General features: G+C 49.0%; 1 protein-coding gene across 12 annotated transcripts in view; it reads right to left on the bottom strand.

Annotated features, from left to right (window-relative positions):
• The window catches only part of SLC4A4 (solute carrier family 4 member 4), a 146,558-nt gene that overhangs the window by 83,137 nt on the left and 44,060 nt on the right, over positions 1 to 19,361 (bottom strand). For all 12 annotated transcript variants that reach the window (XM_086890754.1, XM_086890757.1, XM_086890761.1 and 9 more), the window contains 2 exons: positions 12,703 to 12,776; positions 297 to 476 (listed from right to left, as the gene is read on the bottom strand). In XM_086890754.1, coding sequence (XP_086746880.1) covers positions 297 to 476; positions 12,703 to 12,776 — 254 coding nt within the window. The remainder of the gene's footprint in view (positions 1 to 296; positions 477 to 12,702; positions 12,777 to 19,361) is intronic.

Below are 19,361 nucleotides of genomic sequence, written 5' to 3'. Positions count from 1 at the left end.
TTTGCCCTTGCTTGCTATCTCTTTACACACAGTGTCAAATTGCTTTTGAAGCATTTGGCCTGTTCCTCCTGCCTGGCATGTGCTCAAGGGCCAACTCAGGTGATACAGAGGGATGAAATGTCTGCTCTGGCCTGTGCCTTTTCCAAGCCACAGCAGCTATCCCACAGCAGCTGGCCAAGACTACTCCAACCCTGCAACGTGAGACAATTGCTTTCGTGGATCAGGTTCCATCCTCTGTGAACAGATCTCTAGAAAACAGAACATTGTAACGAGTGATGACTGGAACAGGTACTCACTGAGCGGTTTAAGGATGCTGCTGCTTGTCTCATCAGCGTTTTCTACGTCTGATTTGTCCGAGTAGTTCTCCGAGATTTTCTCCTTTTCTTTCTTTTCTTTGTGCCCAGGTCTTCTTCTGTGCCGCCTCCTCCGCCTGTAGCTCTTCGGCACGTGGACCCCAATGTAAATCGTGTGGTGACCTGGGGAGCACAAGCACACAAATATCAGCTTCAGCACTCTGCACTTTGGGCACCACGGCCCAGCATGGCTCATGCTGCATTTCTGTGAATGCCAAAATGGTTTGGGTTGGAAGGGACCTTGAAGCTCACCTCACTCCCAAACCCTGCCGTGGGCAGGGACACCTTCCACTGGCCCAGATTGCTCCAGGCCCTCTTCAACCTGGCCTTGGACACTTCCAGGGATCTAGGGGCAGCCAAACCTACTCTGGGCAACTTGTGCTAGGGCTTCCCCACCCTCACAGGAAAGAATTTCTCCAATATATCTAACCTAAACTTCCCCTCTTTCAGTCTGAACTCCTTTCTCTTTGTCCTATCCCTGTTTCACTCCAAAAGACAAGTGAACTATCCCTCTCTGCTGGCCTAACATCAATTAGTCCTGCTCTTCTTGTCTCCCAGTGTGAGCTTGGAGCTCTGTAGCTACCATTTAGAGAAGTATTTCCATCCCATCATTTCTGAGAGCACATGCCAGTGCAGACTCGGATAACTGCTGTCCTTGTGACTCATTTAAACACAAAAATAAACCCCACAGAAGGCCATCACACTCATTTTGTAATACCAAATATTTGAAAGATGGAGTGCTTTTCAAACGCATTCTACGCTAATTTTTCCATTTGTTTTATCAAATACACTGGCTGGACTTAACAACTACCTCATGCCAAGTGATTCAGTTTAATTGAAGAGCTTAGACCAACAAAATCTACATCACTTGACTGTGCAGCCCATTGTATAACAAGTGTCAAAGTGCCATTAGGTACCTTACACAGGTAGAGGTAAGAGGTGCCACACTCTGAGTACCATCAGGGTGCTACACAGCAGCCGAGGAAGGACTGCTCACAGAAGTTCCTATCAACTCCTACTTGATGATTTCCAAAATGAAAATTAACTAGGAACAGAGTAAGTGCCAAATTTCATACTTTGGCTGTAAATCCCAAGGATGCCCTTGCACTGAGACTTGGATTTCAAACTAAACCATTTCAACTACATTTGCCAGTGGTTGCCCAGAATGGCTGAATGGAGAGTTTCAGCTGAACAGACTGAGTAACCAAATTTATCTGAATGAATGACCCACAAACTAAACACGTGTCTCTAATTCCTCCTTGAGATAAATTCCATCTTGGTAACCAAACAACTGAAAACGTAGGCACAAAATACTCCATTTCTGTAACAAACTGATTTGCCAATGCAAAACAACAAAAAAAGCATTTGCCATTTCAAATTCCACACACCCCTAAAGCCAGCTGTGAGGCCTTTATTTCTCATGTTTGAACCTTTATTTTCCATGTTTGCTCATCCTGTTGTAGCCTCTGCCATGGGCAGGGACACCTTCCACTACACCAGTTTGCTCCAAGCCCCATCCAACCCAGCCCTGGACACTTCCAGGGATGGAAGAAAGAGGATTCTGGAGCTGAGCAGGGCCCAAACTCAGGCAGTGGAACAGTGACAGAACAGGGCCCTGTGTCTGCTGCCTCTTGCCAGAATCTCCACCTCTGGGGAACGGATCACACCACGGAGGGAAAGGGCAGAGCCACAGAGAAATCTGTAGCAAGACCTGCCAGACTGACACCTGAAGATCGGATTTAGCTCTTGCGTGCCAAAGGAAACTCAGAAAGCTCTTCCAGCAACTGGAAACATCAGCTTTACCGTGGCAGATGGCCTGAGAGCTGCACAGGGACAGGGAAGGGGAGATCTTATCTGAGCAGGAGCAGGAGCTGGGGGTGACCCCTGACAGACAGGCCAGTGGTAGCCCTTCCCAAGGGATTCTCACACCCAAAACTCTGTCCAAAAGCCTGACGTGAAAGGTGTCTGTATTAAACTACACTCCCCTTTGAATCACTTCAATTCTGCGGTCAGCTTGATAATAGAAACACATCACAGTGAGCCTGCAGTCTTAATACTTTAATATGCTGCCAACAGAACTGGACAATCTCTTTAATCTTTGGACCACGTGTGCACAGCACAGATTTTGGTAATATGAAACTCACTTGTATATACGCAGGCAAACATCTGCATTGCTTTGCTGCTTTTCCCTAGTCCGAGGGCAGAGACTTATTTAATGTTCCTTGCTGTCCTCCCCCACCCCTCAGACTGTTCAGGGAGGCCAAGCAAGACATTTTCCTTCTCCATGTACTTCAAGTGCTTGGCATCTGTTTACATTGCTCCAAATGCTGAGATAATCTTCTAGGCTCCCTTCCCAAAGCGCCTGGAAGGAAACAATTGACACATAGTCTCAATGCACCGGGCTCCTGGGACATTTCCGACTCACCGGGGGAAGCCAGCCTTTCCCATGAGAACGGCTGCCTGAGAAACGTGACACACAGCACCACAGGGATCCTACAGCTCCGGGAGGATGGGAGCACGGAGCTGAGCGCTGAGCTTGGGCTAAGCCAGACCTCGCTCCTCCTGAGGGGCTGCTCCCACGGCCCTCCCTGCTCTCCCAGGATATCCACTATGCTCTGTGAGCACCTCATTTCACAGCACTCAAACCCCACCCGTGGGATGCACAGGCAGACCCCACAGGCCCTGGTGGCACCTGTTCTGGGCAGGGGCTTCTTTGGACTTACACTGACTGGAACTGCAATCTTTGACTTCTGTGACCGAAGAGGATGTTTAATGTGCCCCAAGTTGACAACAAAATCATTTCATCTGGGGGGTTCTCCTGCAAAAACTCTGTTGAAACCACATCTTTTGCTTTACTAAGAGCTACTGAGGAACAGCAGTTCATGTTTCAGCACCCAGATTTGGAGTTTGAGCATAGGAGACGCCCTGAATAAGTTTTACTGACAAAAACCCACTTGTGTATCAGCCAGCTGAGGTTCTGTGAGACGCAACATCCCCTCCCTGCCTGCAGGAGTATCTGCTCATTCTCATCAAGGCTACATTGGACAGGGCTTGGAGCAAGCCAGCCTAGTGGAAGGTGTCCCTACCCAAGGCAGAGGGGTGGAATGAGACATCCTTAAGGTCCCTTCCAACCACAACCATTCTGAGAGATCACTTCATTATGATCCTCTCCATTTTTAAGCACTAGCTCTTTATAAAAAGGGTAATAGGGGATGGCTTTTGCTCAGCAAAACCAAAACAAAAAGTTGAAGAAAGGAGCTGAAAGTTATGGGATCAAAGGATAGAGAGTGCCCACTGCGTCTAAAAAGGAATCCTTTCCACATGACTGAATTCTTGAGACTCAAAGCGTGGTAAGACCAGCCCTTAAACAATCTCACACCGGCACCTTAGAAGAAAACAAGATCAAAATCTAACATTAAAAAGGTATAAAGGACTGAAAATAAGCTGAGCCTTAGCAGTTTTTACCCAGCCCTTGTTTTTCCTTTAAAGAATCCTTTGCAAAGAACAGGGAGAGTCACATTAAACCCCATCAGATTGCGACAGGCCCCTGTGGTTACAGCTGGCCACAATGCCAAAATCTTCCTCACAAGCTCTGGCCAAATACTTTGGGCCACTTAAAAAATGGGCTTTGCTCAGGATGCCCCAGCCATCTCACTCAGAGGCCTTTAAGGTCTCTTCCAACCTAAACCACTCTGTGATTCCATGAAAGGTGGGACCTTCTCAGCCCATTTTCACAGCCCAGCCACCAGTCTTATCCCGGGGTAGAACTGAAAGCCTCAGGTAGCCCCTGCCATCCAGCATCTTGAGAGATCTGCTCTGCAGTCACACCAGTGGGGCAGGGGACGCAGCCCACCATGCTCTTGGTCAGCAGAAGATGGCACGGCTTTGTTCCCAAGGAGGTGTCAGCACACAGCCAGCCCACAGGGAGAGGTGGCACCAGCCAGGACACTGCCAGGACACTGCCAGGATCACTACCAGGATCACTGCCAGGTCAGAGTGCTTTAGAGCAGCTGCTTTTCCCACCTGGGGTTGGTGGCAGAAAGTGCTTCACATTTTGTCTGAGAACCAAAAAAAAAATTAACAACATAAAAAAAGCCCATGGCTCAGAAGGACAAATAAATCAGGGGGATGATCCATTTTAAAGGGGAGATACTAAAAGTAGCGCTAAGGAAGTCCCAAACTAAGCCCTGCTTAGTTTCAAATCAGCTCAAGAAGTAAGAACAGAAGGCCACGCCGTCACGTGCCGGGTGCCCTTAGCTCTACCTGGTTCTGGAGGGGCTTGCAGCTGCTGGCAGCAGCAGAGGGGCAGGAGCTGCACCCTGAGCAGCTCCACCCTGCAGGCCACAAGCTGTTCTGCACTCCCAGGATGGGATGCACAGGGACACCCCACACCACAGAACTGTTCACAGCAGCTGTGTTAGAAATGAGGAACACGAGGACCTAGCGCGGTGCAAAGAGCCAAGTGCTATTCCCATTCATTCCCATGGACAGAGACACTGAATCTCCAGGGAAAACTGAACCATCATCAGTCCTCAGGACAGGCTGCCCAGACACAGGCTCACCCACCGGTCCCCACAGGGTTTTCAAAACATGCTGGTATTCAAGTGACGGATTTTCCATGCAAGTAAAAATCCATCAGGCAGGGAAATGGCAGAAGGATTCGCTGAGCCCTCCATGGAAATCTGAACAAAACTGAATGCACTAGATGGAGACAGAACAGATCCAAATCCCTTCTCCTACAAACAACTGTAGCATGCAATTAACTGATTCTTGTGGATTCTCCTTGGCGGTTTGCCAAGGAAAAGGGTCAGCATGAATCCATCAGGCGATGGGAACAACAACCATAAGGCTGAGTAGCAGGTTCACAGACTGATAAACGCCATCAGGAGATGAGCCTGCCATGAGGAAAGGGCAAAACATGAAACAGAGGCTTCAGGAGAGACAATCCTGAGCTACTATGCCATAGAGAAAGGAAAGAAGAAGGAACAAGATTAGAAACATCAGGGATCTCTTTAAGTCTGCCAGCTCCAACAGAAGAACCCCAAATTTACGGCTAAGATTCAAGTGAGCATCACCATCAGCAAGGAAAATGCTCCTTGAACCAAAGGATGTTTAAACTAAGATCCTTGGGCTTAAGGTCCTTTAACAAAGATGTTCCTTAACCAAACAGCGAATTTGGTTCATTTTATCATTTCATATATTTGCATTACTGCACTTCACCTCCTACCATGCAGTTGTTGACTGAAATGCCTACGAGGGGCAGGGAATGAGCTGTGCAGGGGAAGGCAATAAGGAAACTGGAGACCTTTTTCTCTTCCTCTGTAACATCAGGCTTCCAGCACTTCAGTATCATCAAAAAGTCAGCACTGCATCTGAAGCACCCCCATGTAACAAAACTCGAGGTAGACAGAAGGGAAGTCATCCCACCCATTTGCCCAAAGCTTACACTCCTCTGTTCCAGATGTATCATCCATGACCCAGACCAGACCTGCCAGATTCCTAACAAAATTCAGAGGCCACTCCAACAAAGCATGTGCAAAATGTGAGTTAGATCTGAGCAAAGCATGTGTAAAAGCTGAGTTAGATCACAGCAACACGATGGCTCTAAAAGACAGAGCTAACATAAATTCAAGTAAAAAATATCTAAACAGGAAAATAAAATAAAAAAATAATAAAATAAAATAAAATAAAATAAAATAAAATAAAATAAAATAAAATAAAATAAAATAAAATAAAATAAAATAAAATAAAATAAAATAAAATAAAATAAAATAAAATAAAAGTCTTCAACTGTCTTACTGAAGATCCTAGAAACCCTGCTTGTGTAGATGGAACGAAGTCAGTCAGTGGGGTGGCAGTGAACGAAGGGCTGGGCATTGTTCAGACACAACAATGAACATGTGGTGGGGGTATTCTCCCTGAGCTTTACGTAAGCCACTGCGAGACTCTTACCCACAGCCCCGTAAGCTGCTTTTCTTTTTCTCTTCTTTGGAGCTGTGAGAGGTTATAAAAGCCACCAAACCTGTCCTGCTGTGATCTGACCTAATCTGGCCAGAACTGCTTGGCTTCAATGGAAAGAAGAGTTGAAGAAAACTTGAAGAACGCAGGGCTCTGAGGAACAGGGCAGAGAAGGGCATCTGTGCCGGACTCTTGGATTTAGCTCTTGGGAAGCACGGTACCTTTGGATTTTCTGGCATCCTTTAAAATTATGTCCTCCTCCAAAACGCTCCACATGACCTCTTGAGAGGACCAATGAAAAAAAAAGGCTGAAAATCTTTTCCTATTTCCACCTCATGAATTACCAAGAGCGAACAAACTGAGTACCAAGCTGTACTCGACACTCTCGGGCTCACAGATGCAGGCAGGATTTAGACCCTGCTCAAGAGAAGTAAGAGCTGAGCTAGGATGATGAAGGCATCCAAAGCTGCCTCCATTCTCTGGGAAAAGCCTCAAAGCAGCCCTCTGCAAGTGCCCTTGGTGGCAAGGCTGCAGTTTCACTGAACCTGTGTCTGATGGAAGGTGGCCAGAGCCGGGGGCTGAAGGGACACAGCCAGCACAAACAGAATCACGGTGCTCACGGAGGCTCCCGACGCCTCGCCAGCAGCACGCGCCTCCTTCACGGAGCGCAGGACTTCCCTGGCTCCCTTCTCAGTCTCTATGGACGTTCTCCCAGCGCCCTGCAAGCAGAGCAGGAACATCACCAGAAGGAAAGGAGGGGACAGGGCTCCAGGAAGGCTGGGATAATGCTCAAACCAGCAAGCTACAGCCCTGGTACTGCTTTTCAGGTTAAGCCCAGCTTCAGCAGTTGTGGTATGAGAAGCACAGGTAGGAGAGGGAAAAACACTCCTGCTGTGTTACCCAGCCCCAGCTCAGGCAACATGACCAGGTCTCCCCAACACATTCTGAGTTACCTTTTCATTCTAAATGTCCCAGAAAAGTCCAGGAAGGCTCACAAGCACATCTGACTCACATCTGACAAGTGAGCAAAAGCTGTATCTGATTTTCCATCTCCATGCTGAACTGTTATACCCAGCGTTACTGTACCTTCAGAAGGAGCAGCTGGGCAGAGGAAGATGGGAGCAGGCAGTCAAACAAGCCTAGACTTGATCCCTGACTGAAATGAGAGCAGATGCTGCCATCCAAGGCTGCAAGGTGCCATGTGAGGGCAACCTTTCTAACCAGCATGGGCCGCAACAAAACTAATTTCACTGCCAGGTCAGAGAACTGATGATGGTTTCCAATCAGCTGGACTTGATAATCCCAAAGCTCTGTTCCAACTGATTCTTGCGATTCTAAACTGACTGGAGCTGTGAGAAAACGAGTCACTGTCAGAATGGTATGGAAACACGTTCCTTCACCTTGCCCTCAGCACATGTTGGCACAAAACGTATCGCCAGTGAAAAGTAACCAGCACCTTTCCTGCACCACGGGCCGACCACACCAGCTATTGACTCAGCTGCTCTTAGAACGTTTTCTCCGCTTCTCCTGCCTGCACAGCCAGCTTATCGCTGCCTTATGTAAAGTCAGTTTATCACCCTCTGAACTCAGACTGCAGCTTTTGTCACTGAGCATGGAGTAGGCGGGCATCAGAAACCTCCTCATCCCACCCAGCAACCTCAGAGCTAATGCTGATTGCTGACAGCAGAGGAAAGCCAGCGGCAGCGACCAGAACGATACCCCGTGCGACGACCTGCTGGACGCTGCCAAGGGGAAGTACTCTCCTGCAAAGTGCCACGGGGAATTAAATGTGGAAAGGAAAGAATCTGAAGACCTGAAATCTTTCATCACAGTGTGGCAAAGCTGGGAAGATCTAAACCACCTGTCCTGTTTTTACTTAGCTGCGTGGAGCAGCACTGGGTTCCAATCTCCACCCGTGGTTTCCAAGTTTAGTAGAATCACAGAATGGTTTGGGGCAGAAAGGACCTTAAAGCTCATTCAGTTCCACCCCTCTGCCATGTGCAGGGACACCTTCCACTAGCCCAGGTCACTCCAGGCCCCATCCAACCTGGCCTTGGACACTTCAAGGGATCCAGGGGCAGCCACAGCTTGTCTGGGCAACCTGTGCCAGGGTTTCACCATCCTCACAGGGAAGCTGTGCCAGCTGCTGTATGGAAAGGGAGCACAAAGGCACTGCCTGAGTCCTCTGAGTCTGGCTTTTGCAGGAGTTAGGCCCAGTTCAGTTTTACTGAAGCAAAACACAGCCTGGTTTTCCTCCGCACATAAATTAAAGGTAAAGAAGAATATAAATGAGCACATTCTGTGATCAGATTTTACCTGATTACTTTTTTAATCCCATTTCTTTCAGAAGCAATTAAAGACTTGGATATGAAACAGGTCATCTGGTTACTTCTGAAAACGGAGGAGGGTCTGCCTACAGTCACGGATCAAAAACAGACAGCAGGGATGGGAGGAGAAAAAGAAATCGAAGCGTATGGGCAAAATACGGCTCGTTTCTCCCAGCGCCGGCCTGCTGTTAATACAGGTAAAGATGTTCACAGTTATCTCTGCCCTTTTAGCCTCTCTCCTCATTGATCCAACCATCAAGGACTAATCTTGGGCTTATGGCATCACACAGCTTTCTACCAGCAAAGTGCAATGACACAACCGGGTCCAGAATAGAAAGCAAGGAGGAGGAAAGTGCTAAAATGGAACAAGTAGTTATGGAACATTGTTACAAAATCCCCGGGTGAGCTTCCCTGCAGAGTGAGCAGCACAACACTAAATGCCACAACGATAGGGGGACCCAGGAAAAGCTTCCCCTGACTGCGTGTTCTCCTGAATTCACTGCCACAGCAGTGCTGAGAGGTGCTATTGAAACGTGTCCTTCGCCCATCCTTTGGAAGGCAGGACAGGTGTGCTGCTCCCCATTTCCTAACACATGGAGCCGGTGTGCTCCTCAGGCTTTGCAGTGGAGTTGTCTGACTCCAGCATCCTGCACCCCACCGCCGAGTCAGGGTGGCAGTGAGCCCGGGGAAGTTATGCTCAGAGAGCCAAGAATACCTTATCTCGCAGGATAAGGTGGAGCTTTACTTTTCCCCTCTTGCAAAATCGGTTATTAAGTAATCTGTTTATGTCACACATACCAGCACTCCTCACAGGGGCAGTGCAGCAGCACAGCGTTACCTTCAAGGAAAGGAACGTGCAGTGCTCTAAATGAATGGGAAGGGTCCTCTGGCACAGTGCCTCCTCCCGATTTCCCCCAGGAAAGCTGACTTTTACTTGCTTTCCTTCATGCTCTGCCCTGGACCCGGGCAGATGCCTTGTCTTGCCAGGTCACGCTTCTGGGTGCTTCCAGCCAAGCAGCTCCTCCTAACTACCATGTACCGAATCCATCACCTAGCCCTCTCGTGGACCCAGGCAGCAGGGAGGAGCTGGAGTGGAGTAATTTTCAAATGTCAACAGCTGATATCACAGCGACACATTCCAGTGGAGGACCAGGGTGAGGTGCCACCTGAGAGACGGACTAAACAACCCCTGGAAGCAGGCCCAAGGGACATATTTCTGTCAGGTATGTACGGTTTCTGTAAAAGCCGCATTTACTCAGCGAGGGCACAAAGGACAATTGTCCCACCCTGAAAATGTCTCAATGCCTTCCTGACCAGAAATTCCCATTTTTACCCCTCCTTAAAAAGCCGAGTCCTTCCCTCTCCCCCGCACCGCTACATAACCAAAGCAGTGGGTGATGTGGTATCTCCATCCCACAGATATAACCTGTGGGCACCCCTGACAAAGCCAATGACATTCCTCTCTTCTCCCAGAGAACACACCGAAGAGGCGACAATACAAGCGACACCTTCAAAATTCTGTCTTTGCCTCTTTGAAATTAAAGCAACTCACAAAGCAACAAAAGCAGCCTGGTTCTGAGGCATATTACAACCATCTGCTGGAGAGTTTCCCCATTCTCTGAGTTCTTCTGCCTTGTCTCTTCTGAACAAGGTTACAACTCCCCTTCCCCTCACGGAAGGCAAAGAAACCATCTCCTCTCCGCTCACTCCCAGTGAAATTAAGTCTCTTGACAGACGCTTGCCTCCTATAGAACACCCCACTGTAAGGGCAGGAATCTAAAAGGGATTTAAAAGCATCTGCACCAAGTGCCAGCCAAAGGTCTGCAACCTGGTGTTTTAGCCCTTCCTCTGGATCTTCAACTGACAGAAGGCAGGGATAGATTAGGTACTGGGAGGAAATTCTTCCCTGTGAGGGTGGGGAGGCCCTGGCACAGAGAAGCTGCGGCTGCCCCATTCCTGGAAGTGTTGGAAAGGTCCTGGAGCAACCTGGTCTGGTGAAAGGTGTCCCTGCCCACAGCAGAGGGCTGGAACTGGATAGGCTTGAAGACCAGCTCCAAGCACAAGCACTCTGTGAGCGTACAGTTCATCCCACACACGCAGTGACTGCACCCGGGGTGCACACGGATACCCAGGCGCGTTACGCGCGCGGATCTCTGTGGCGAGACAGATGTAGCTGAGGACACGCACAGAAGCGCAGAATCACTGAGGCTGGCAACATGGAGACAAATAAGATCCCTTCCAAGTGCCAAAGCCTTTAATGCTTACTGGCACTGCGGCCGTGCCCCAGATTTGCCAGGCACGCCGAGAATTCCAGGCTGTCCCACTGCGCGGAGCGGAGCGGCTGAGAAGCGGCTTCCTGAGCGACCCATCCATGCACCATACGTGCCCCGTGACCCTGACAGATGCCACGGCCTTGGATCCTTGGGTGATTTAGCTGGGCTGCTCCCAGGAGCCTGGCAGGAATCACGGCGCTGCCTTTAGCCCCGCCGAGGGAATTAGCTGGCTACACAGCTCCGGGGCTCTCCGGGGGCTCGGCCGAGCAGCTCCAGCTCCGGAGGCCTGTCGTGTACAATTACAAGCACTTGTTTCACCTCCTCTCTTCATTCCCCCAGCGAGATGAGCTGCAACTGGTCTGTCAGCCCAACTAAACCCAGTGAGGATATCCACAGTGGAGCAAAGGATATAAACAGCCACAAACATTACTTCAAGCAATAACCACAGTCGGAAGGACCCTCCTGCGCTCAGCACCAACAACCACTTCTATTATGTTCCTGGAGCATCACACGCGGCTGTTGCACATCAAAACAGCATGTGGCAACATTTAAGACAGTAAAACATAAAAAAATATCCTCTCTCCCTCTCCCTTCTCAAACTGCTGTGCCAAAGTGTCAATTATTCCACAAGCCAGAGCCTAATACAAACCCGACCCTGCAGACAGCAAATAGTCTCATTAAACCCAACATGATGATTTATAGTGGCTGAGCACAGATTACTTCATCCCAGAGAGGAAGAAAACACAGGCTTTTTCGTGGAAAGGACTGGCTTGGTTTGCTGGAAGTGCTCTAACTCCTCTTTTTTAGAGACTATTTTCTTTCCTGCTGCTGGATCCTTTCCTGTCCATTACTGGTGACAATGACACGGCTGTAACCCTACACCCTTCAAAACATTTTCAACTGAAAAGCCACAGGCATTTGTTTGCAAATAAAGAAGTCAGAATAAAATTACATCCTGAAGTGAGGAGGGGAAGGACAGTGCTGCAAAGTGAAATCCTGTCCCTTTCAGTACAAGTCCTACCCTATCCTGCTCTCCTCCTTCTCCCCCACTAGTTTATCAAGCCCACAGACAACCAATCCTCAGAAAATGAGAAAAAAAGGAATTTGCTGTCATTAACTCACTCCTATCAGCGTCATCATTTTCCAGGAAGAAACTTGAAGTGAACTCCTTTAAATTCCTTTCACCTTTGGGATTTCACAACATTTTTAGTTAGAGAGAAAACAAGAACACTTCCAAGGGAGTCTACTCTTTCCCTCTAAAGGAGGAAACTGCCTTCTCTGTTAAGAAGTTCTCCTTCAGAGGAAAACCCTTCTCCTTATGCCTCCTGAGCACAAAGGATAACCCAAGCAAATATTCACTTCCCGCCTGAAGTCCACCCCAACACTTGTTACAAATTCTGCTGGTTCTTTCACTTGGTTTCTCCACTTGCCTCCATATTTCCATGCTCGGGACTGCACTGGTGAGAGGCAAGCACTGCTAAAAACTCAATTTTCAGAGGAACAGCTCTGGTGTCTCGGAGCCAGCGTGCAAGACACAGCAAACGGGACTTTGGGGGAAGCGGAAGCGTGCGCTGGCAGCACCCAACAACGTTCGCTCCTGAACCGAAACGGAGGATTTCTCTACAAAGGCACTTCCACCCCGACCAAGCCTACCCATGTTTCAGTCCATTTTAGGACCAAGTACTGGGCAAACCTGAGGCACCCTGTTTCTCTGCCCCCCGACTGCGCCCATCCTATGTACAAACACCAAAGCAAAGGCACCCTTCCTCCCCAGCAGTCCGAGTCTCTTACCTTCCACTTCTTCTTCATCACATACATGTTTAAGGAAGGAAGCCCCTCTATCCAGTACTGCCTCGTCCTCCATCCTATAGTAATAGAAAAGAAAAAAGGAATGCTCAGACTTCTCCTGGAGCGAGCTGTTTGAACCAGCCCAAGTCCTGGGCAGGTTAACTTGCAAGCTGTTGTTCATGTTCCTGTGGGCACTCCTGTCCTCCTTCCAGTGCCTGCTGCTCCTTCATAGAGCTCCTTTCACATGGCGTTTGCTTTAAGCTGGCCTCACGTAGCTCCAGTTCTGACCTTGAGAGGACATCAGTGGTGACAGGTGTGAACAAGGTAATCCCAGCCACAAGTCTTTGGGGGCTTTCCTGTTTCTTGTGTCTGGCTTTTTTCCCCCCCTTCTCTTTTTTCCAGCAAGTACAGCCACACGGGCAGGCTTGGGGTTATCTAAGCAACAGCCAGGAGCCAGTGGGGTTCCCGTGCGCCCCGGGTGCTGCGCTGGCAGGCGGCGGCGGCCGAGCCGCGCGGGGAGGCGAGCGGGCACACCCCCACGGACACGGGAGCGTTCCAGCCCCTAATACCAGCACAGCACACTTGTCTGCTGGGAGCCCGGCTTTGTGTCACATGTTGGCCTTACAGAAATCTGACATATGAGGATTATCCCTAGACCGAGCTACGGTAAGTCAGATCATCACAGCAGTCATTTATGTGTGTCACCCGTTCATTCATCCATTTGGGGAAGGGTTTCAGTGGTTGCTGGCCTTGCCCTCCCCTCTTCTCTCCACCTCTGATCTGCCTCTGCGGACAGCAGAGACTCCTAATTCCGCTCTTGTGCTTCCGCAGAGCTGCCCACGACTCCTGCTGCTGTGCTTCCCCCACAGAACCAGACCCTGCCTGCGTCCCGAGGGTACGTCTGCAAATCCACCCTTGACAAGCAAATACAAAAATAATAAAATAATAATAATAATAAACAAAATTGGAACCGTGTTAAATAATCTCCTTAGAGGCTAAGTACACATTTGCTGCTCGCTACTGGGCAGTTGCCATGGGAGCCTTCTATCCTAATACAACTGGGACCAAGCTGGTAACCTGTTTTCATACCAAAAATCAGCCATAAAACAACACCTCTTCCTTACATTCCCTCAGGGGAATGGGAACTCAGTTCAGAGTGAGACAAGGCCTTCAAAACTTCCTCCCATCCATACTGCTTTCATTCAAGATCCTCTGGCAGCAGCAGCAGCAAACACTCGCAGAATTATCTTACAGGAATATTCAAATTCAGGAGGGTATAAATACTGAACAGATGAATACCAAGAACTCAGAATGCCTATGGGTGTTTACCTTGCATGCCAATGCCCAGGCTACCTAACTAGAAAAGAAAAAATAAGACTCAGCCACAAAAGGTAGCACCAGAGTCCCATGTCATGAAAGCAGTACCTCAGGAGCCACTCTCCAGCCTCTGGCGAGTTTTCCTCTACTTCAAGCACCTTTACTAACCCACCTCCAGCCTCATCCTCAGCTCTTGGGCCACAGCTCAACTCCCAAAATGAGCCTCAAACATGGCACTGACAAAAACAATGAAGAAAAGTAGGTCAGATTCAAACACAGTAGCAAAGCATACGGACAGAGACGTTTTTCACTTGGATTACTGGACGGCAGTAAAAAAATACAGCACTGTACCCCAAAATGTATGTGAGCATTGACTCCCAAGCTTAGGTCTAGTCCAAAGCCAGCTCCTCCTCCTTCACACAGGCTGTTTCAGCCTGAATTCCAGGAGCCAGAGGATTTGGAGCAGAAATTTCCCTGAGCTAGGAAAGGTGCCATTCCCCAGGCAGCTGCTGCCGGGTGCGGAGGGGTGGGACGCGCTCCTTGCCAGCACAGCACACCAAGCCAGCACTCAGGCACACACCGGCCTCCCCTGAAAGCTCCGGCTCTTCAATAAATTATTTAAGACTATTTAGGTGTCTTTTCTAAGGCAACAGAAGGGAAAATATTCCATGGGTACCCTTGCCTGTTTGCTATGGCTCTGAAGGCACAACCCCTTTTTTTAAATTATTATTTTTTCCTGCAAAGCAGCACAGTAGCTCCTTGCTACAAACTCAGCTGGAAACATCTGGAACAGATGGGACTGGATTTTCAGACCAAACACAAACCACAGGAGCTTCATACCTCTGTAAAGTCTGTACTTATCCAGAATGGCATTCAGCACCATGAAACACACCTGTGTGTCCCTGCCCAAACACCGTGTCCCGAGGCCAGCTCCTCCAGCCTAGGCAGCACCAGCCCAGGCACGGAACAACTGGGAAGCAACAGTGCGGTAGACCAGAGAAAGGGAAAGGAAGGGAGCAATTTCCACTCCCTGCAAGGGATACAAGTGCTGAGAAATCACCAGCTGCCATCCCCCTGGGAGAATTCTGCTCATCCTTCCCATGATGGCAGAGCATACTCCCAAGCATCACCCTGCCAGTGCTGAGCACCCCCAGCAGTGGGAACGGCCCCCACGCTCCCAGGAACATCACCTTGCCAGCCTGAAATGAGTTTACCACATTTAACAGCCATGCTTTTTTTAGCTCCAGAGGGTTGGAAAACCGATCAGCAAGGCTGATGCTTTCCCTGAAACGTGTACCCGAAGGAGCTGGGGGTTTAAAGGGCCGGGAATAGAGCTCGGGTCGCCTTGGCACGGCGCCCCGGCTCTAATCCGCGGGAGTTTAGTGATTAGGCTCCAAGCACCACCTCCCTTGACTTGGTCTTTTCTGCCCTTCTCAGATTATCACAGGATTTCTGTGGGCCAAAATCTAGCAAGAAAACATCCTTTACCAATTTGCACAAGGAGAATATTTCAGCCCCTTGGAATTTTTCAAATACCATAAATGGGAGCTGAAGAAATTAAAAAGAAAAAAAAAAAAAAAGTCACATGAAACAAGAAAATCTTCCCTCGAGTCTTCAGGGGAAAACTGGCAGACTCCTGTTAGCGAAGCACTGCAGCATGACCACTATCCCACAGATTGGAGAGAAGAAAGGATGGCAATAATTTTAGGGCCCCTGAAAAGAGATGCACTTTCTGTTAAGCCTGGTTTACCAGCTCCTTGTTGGAAGGCAAAGGGGTTTTCAGGCACTTCTTGTCCAGATCCTCATGACTGCTGCTGCAACGTTTTGGAAACAAACCTAAAAAAACCAATAATTATTAAAAAAATATTGGGCTTCTATTTTCAGGGTCTGACAGAATCTGACAGCATATGCCCCAGTGAAAAAACACAAGAAGCTTGAGTAATTGGCCTCTCTGCATCAATGATTAGATCAGTGCCAAACATTTTTAGAAATGATGTTATGTGTCAATAGGATTTGAACAAGAGTCACACATGGCCAGCAGCAACTCTGCTCTGCCTGCAAAGCGCTGGCAGATAGAGCTCACAGAAACATTCTGCCCAGCTACTCGGAAAGAACATCACCAATTCAGCACTGTCAGGGATCCCGGACTTCCTAATGGCTGCGCTCATCTGCCAGCGTCTGCTCCGTTCGTCACGACATGAATTCTTCCTGCAGATCTCCGGTTGCAGCACCAAACACCTGCACTGCACCTTCCAGGCAGCGAAAGCGCAGAGGAAGCTCGGAGTTAGCTTTGCCAGAGCTGCTCCAGGCATCATCCCAGGAGATGGAGTGCTGCCACCGCCCGGCTGCTCAGCTGCAGAGCTGTCAAACTTGGAGGGCAGGAGAGAGGGAAAGTGGTGTTTGGCGTAAATAAAGAAGGACTGATGTGGCAACACGAGATGTTGCGCGGAGTTACAACTCGCCGGAGCGAATCACCGCGTAACAGAGCTGGGGAGCCAGAGGGCAGAGTTACTGCTCACCGATAAGCTTTTACGGTTCTGCCCATTTCCAACGGCTTTTGCAACCAGGAAGAAACTCCGGCAAACTCTGAAGTGCACAAGGGAAAAGAAACGGAGCCAGTTCCGTAACTGAAGCAGAGTAACACGGAGCCGTGAGAAAGTCACATTCAGGAGCAAGCCAGCGAGCTGGGGCGTGCAGCGGTCAGGGGCTGAGGGAGGAGGGACAAGTCCAGGTCGCGGAGCAGCAGCACCGGCAGCAGATCCCGATGGATCGGTGGGAGCTGCCAGCCCACGGGGTCCCTGCCCAGCAGCAGCTCTGCCAGCCGGCTGCGGGGAAGCTGGGCACTCTCCCAGGAGAGCCAAGGGAAAAGGAACATCTTCCTGCGGGTGCAGAGTAAACCCACCCTGTCTGCTTCAGAGCACAGCACCAGTGACCTGTCAAGACTGTTTTCCTCTGAAAACCGCCGTGATCCAACTGGAGTGGGAAGGCATGGATGGGGACGCTGCAGGAGAAAAGGCAAACCCAAGCAAACCACGCACGGAGAGTCATGGGCTGAGTTGTTTGGCGGGTCCCAAATCCCACAGGGTTTACCCCTCAAGCTGCCACACACTGCTCCCCCTCACCACACAGCTCACAAACACAAAAGGGGAGACTTGTTCTGGTAGGAAACATCCACTGCCCCACACCGCTCCCCACAGGTGTGGCCAACACTCCTCGTGACAACCAGCACCATCCAACCTCCAACTACAGACGGATCAGCACAGATGCATCGGCCAGACCTGAAGGTTCCCACAGATGGGACCTGGACCTGAGCAGAGAGAAGAGCCACCAAAAGCTTTCCCTGGCACTGCCAGCAGTGCCCTCACCAAGCCAGCCAGGTTAGATGCCAAGTGTGTGTGGGGACGTGTACGCGCATCCCCAAGGGAATGAGTCAGCAAACCAAACACCCTGCTCCTGTCAGCAGCCTGCAGGGAGACAGAGATAACATTATTCCTTCTCCCTCTGCAACCTGTGAAGCCTTCAGACACTGCAACTGTAGTGGCCAAGTAAACAGCAAGCCAGGAAGGAGACTTGGTCCCAGCTGATGCTCTCGCAGCCCATACACAAACGTGTGAATAAACAGACCTAATGTGACCGATTCCTTTTTAGGGCCCTGATGTCTTCTGGGTTTCTCACATATTTGCACATGGGCTCTGCCACAGGAAAAAAAAAAAGAGCTTCTGACTATACTCAGCACAGCCTGGTTGATGCACTTTTAGAACATGTTGCCAAATTTATCCTGGATGCATTTTCCCCTGTCAGCTCTAAAACAGCATTTATTTACAAGCTTTCTCAGCAAAAGGCTGTACTCACCCAGAGCAAAGCAGGACAGAACCCTCTGCTTTCCACACAAAGAACTTGCGCTGTAATATTTATAAACCAAATAAATTCCCAATTAAGTCATCTCGTTAGGTGAAACGTTTCCCTCTACGGAGGTGTTCTCAGGGATTGAAATCAAGTCCCATGACAGGATTTAAATATGAGTTTTAGGTCTTGACTAAATCTTGTTTTCGAAAACTCTTACAGACTGGAACGTCAGGAACTCTAAATGTTTTATCTCAACTCACAGGTGAAGTCTATGAGAGCACCTTCCTGAAACCAAGATAAGAATCATTTGAATTCAGGATGGCAAAATAAGTCCCATCATTTGGATTTCAATTTTGATCTCCGACAACTTGGGAAGAACTCTCGGCGTTGGATATGTTCCAAAAATGAAGTAACTACTAGGAAAAGCGATTGGGTGTGAATGAAGTTACAGCTTTCTTCTGCACAAACAATAAAGTAACACTATCAAAACACAGAGAAATATAAGGGGAACATTGGCACTGGATGCCGGGACAGGTGTAACAGTTGAAGCCTTTGCTTCATTGTGATTAAATGACTTACCATAAAACAACATGACTATAACAACTGATAAAGTCAGCTGCCTCTTCGGCTTCATTTCCTTCTCCTCAAGGAAACCATGGAGCTGGAACTGGGGACTCAGCAAGGAGAAGGCTGCCTTGCACTCCAGCTTCATTTGAGATCTGCAGGATCTCAGTGCAAGCCCCTCTCCAGGACAGGGTGAGCCTCTGCTGCCAGGCACCTGGCTCCTGACACATCCCACATCCATCTGCTGTGTTTCACGTAGCTACAGCCAGGAAAAGGCACAGAGACACCCTGCAAGGAGTTCAAGCTCGCACTTCAGAAGCAGCTTTGTGGGATGCACTCAAATGAGATGAATCCACAGGAAGGAGTTATTCTGGACTGCAAATATTATGAATGTATCTGTTTGAGGCTAACATAGAAATCACCAAAAAAATGTCTTTCTCTAGAGGCAGAGTGGTGTCAGGTTTTAAACCCATAAGCAGTAGTGGATTTTTCCTAAAAATTATTATTTCAAGCCAGCCTGTGACATCTGATCTGTGGTTGGCTATTTATTACTGTGACAATGTCACGTCCTGCAATATTTTTGTTACAGTTTTATGCCTGAGAGGCAGCTTCATACTTGACTGTGTGTCTATTTGAAACCAATGCTGGTCTAAACAGCAGCTGCTCCTTGTTCCAGTCCCCAGCTCTTTTAGAAGAATCTGTGACCAAGTGTGCTGTGTCACAGGAGCAGGTACCAGGGGCTAAGAAGCGCCTGCAACATGTCTCAAGTGTGTAATTGACATCAGCTCAGCAGACAACTTGAAAAGGACAGGAGATCCAGGTACCCCTATAGAGAAATGTGCACCAAGAAACAGTAACTGCAGGAACTCTTCCAGCATCTGCTGCATATTGCCCACCTAGAACCTCCAAAAGCAAGAGATGGCAAGCATGATCCT

This window comes from Cyanistes caeruleus, chromosome 5, assembly GCF_971803275.1.
Source record: "Cyanistes caeruleus chromosome 5, bCyaCae1.hap1.1, whole genome shotgun sequence".
Classification (NCBI taxonomy): domain Eukaryota; kingdom Metazoa; phylum Chordata; class Aves; order Passeriformes; family Paridae; genus Cyanistes; species Cyanistes caeruleus.
Note: the sequence above shows the minus strand (reverse complement) of the source record. Positions and strands in the feature narration are given on the sequence as shown.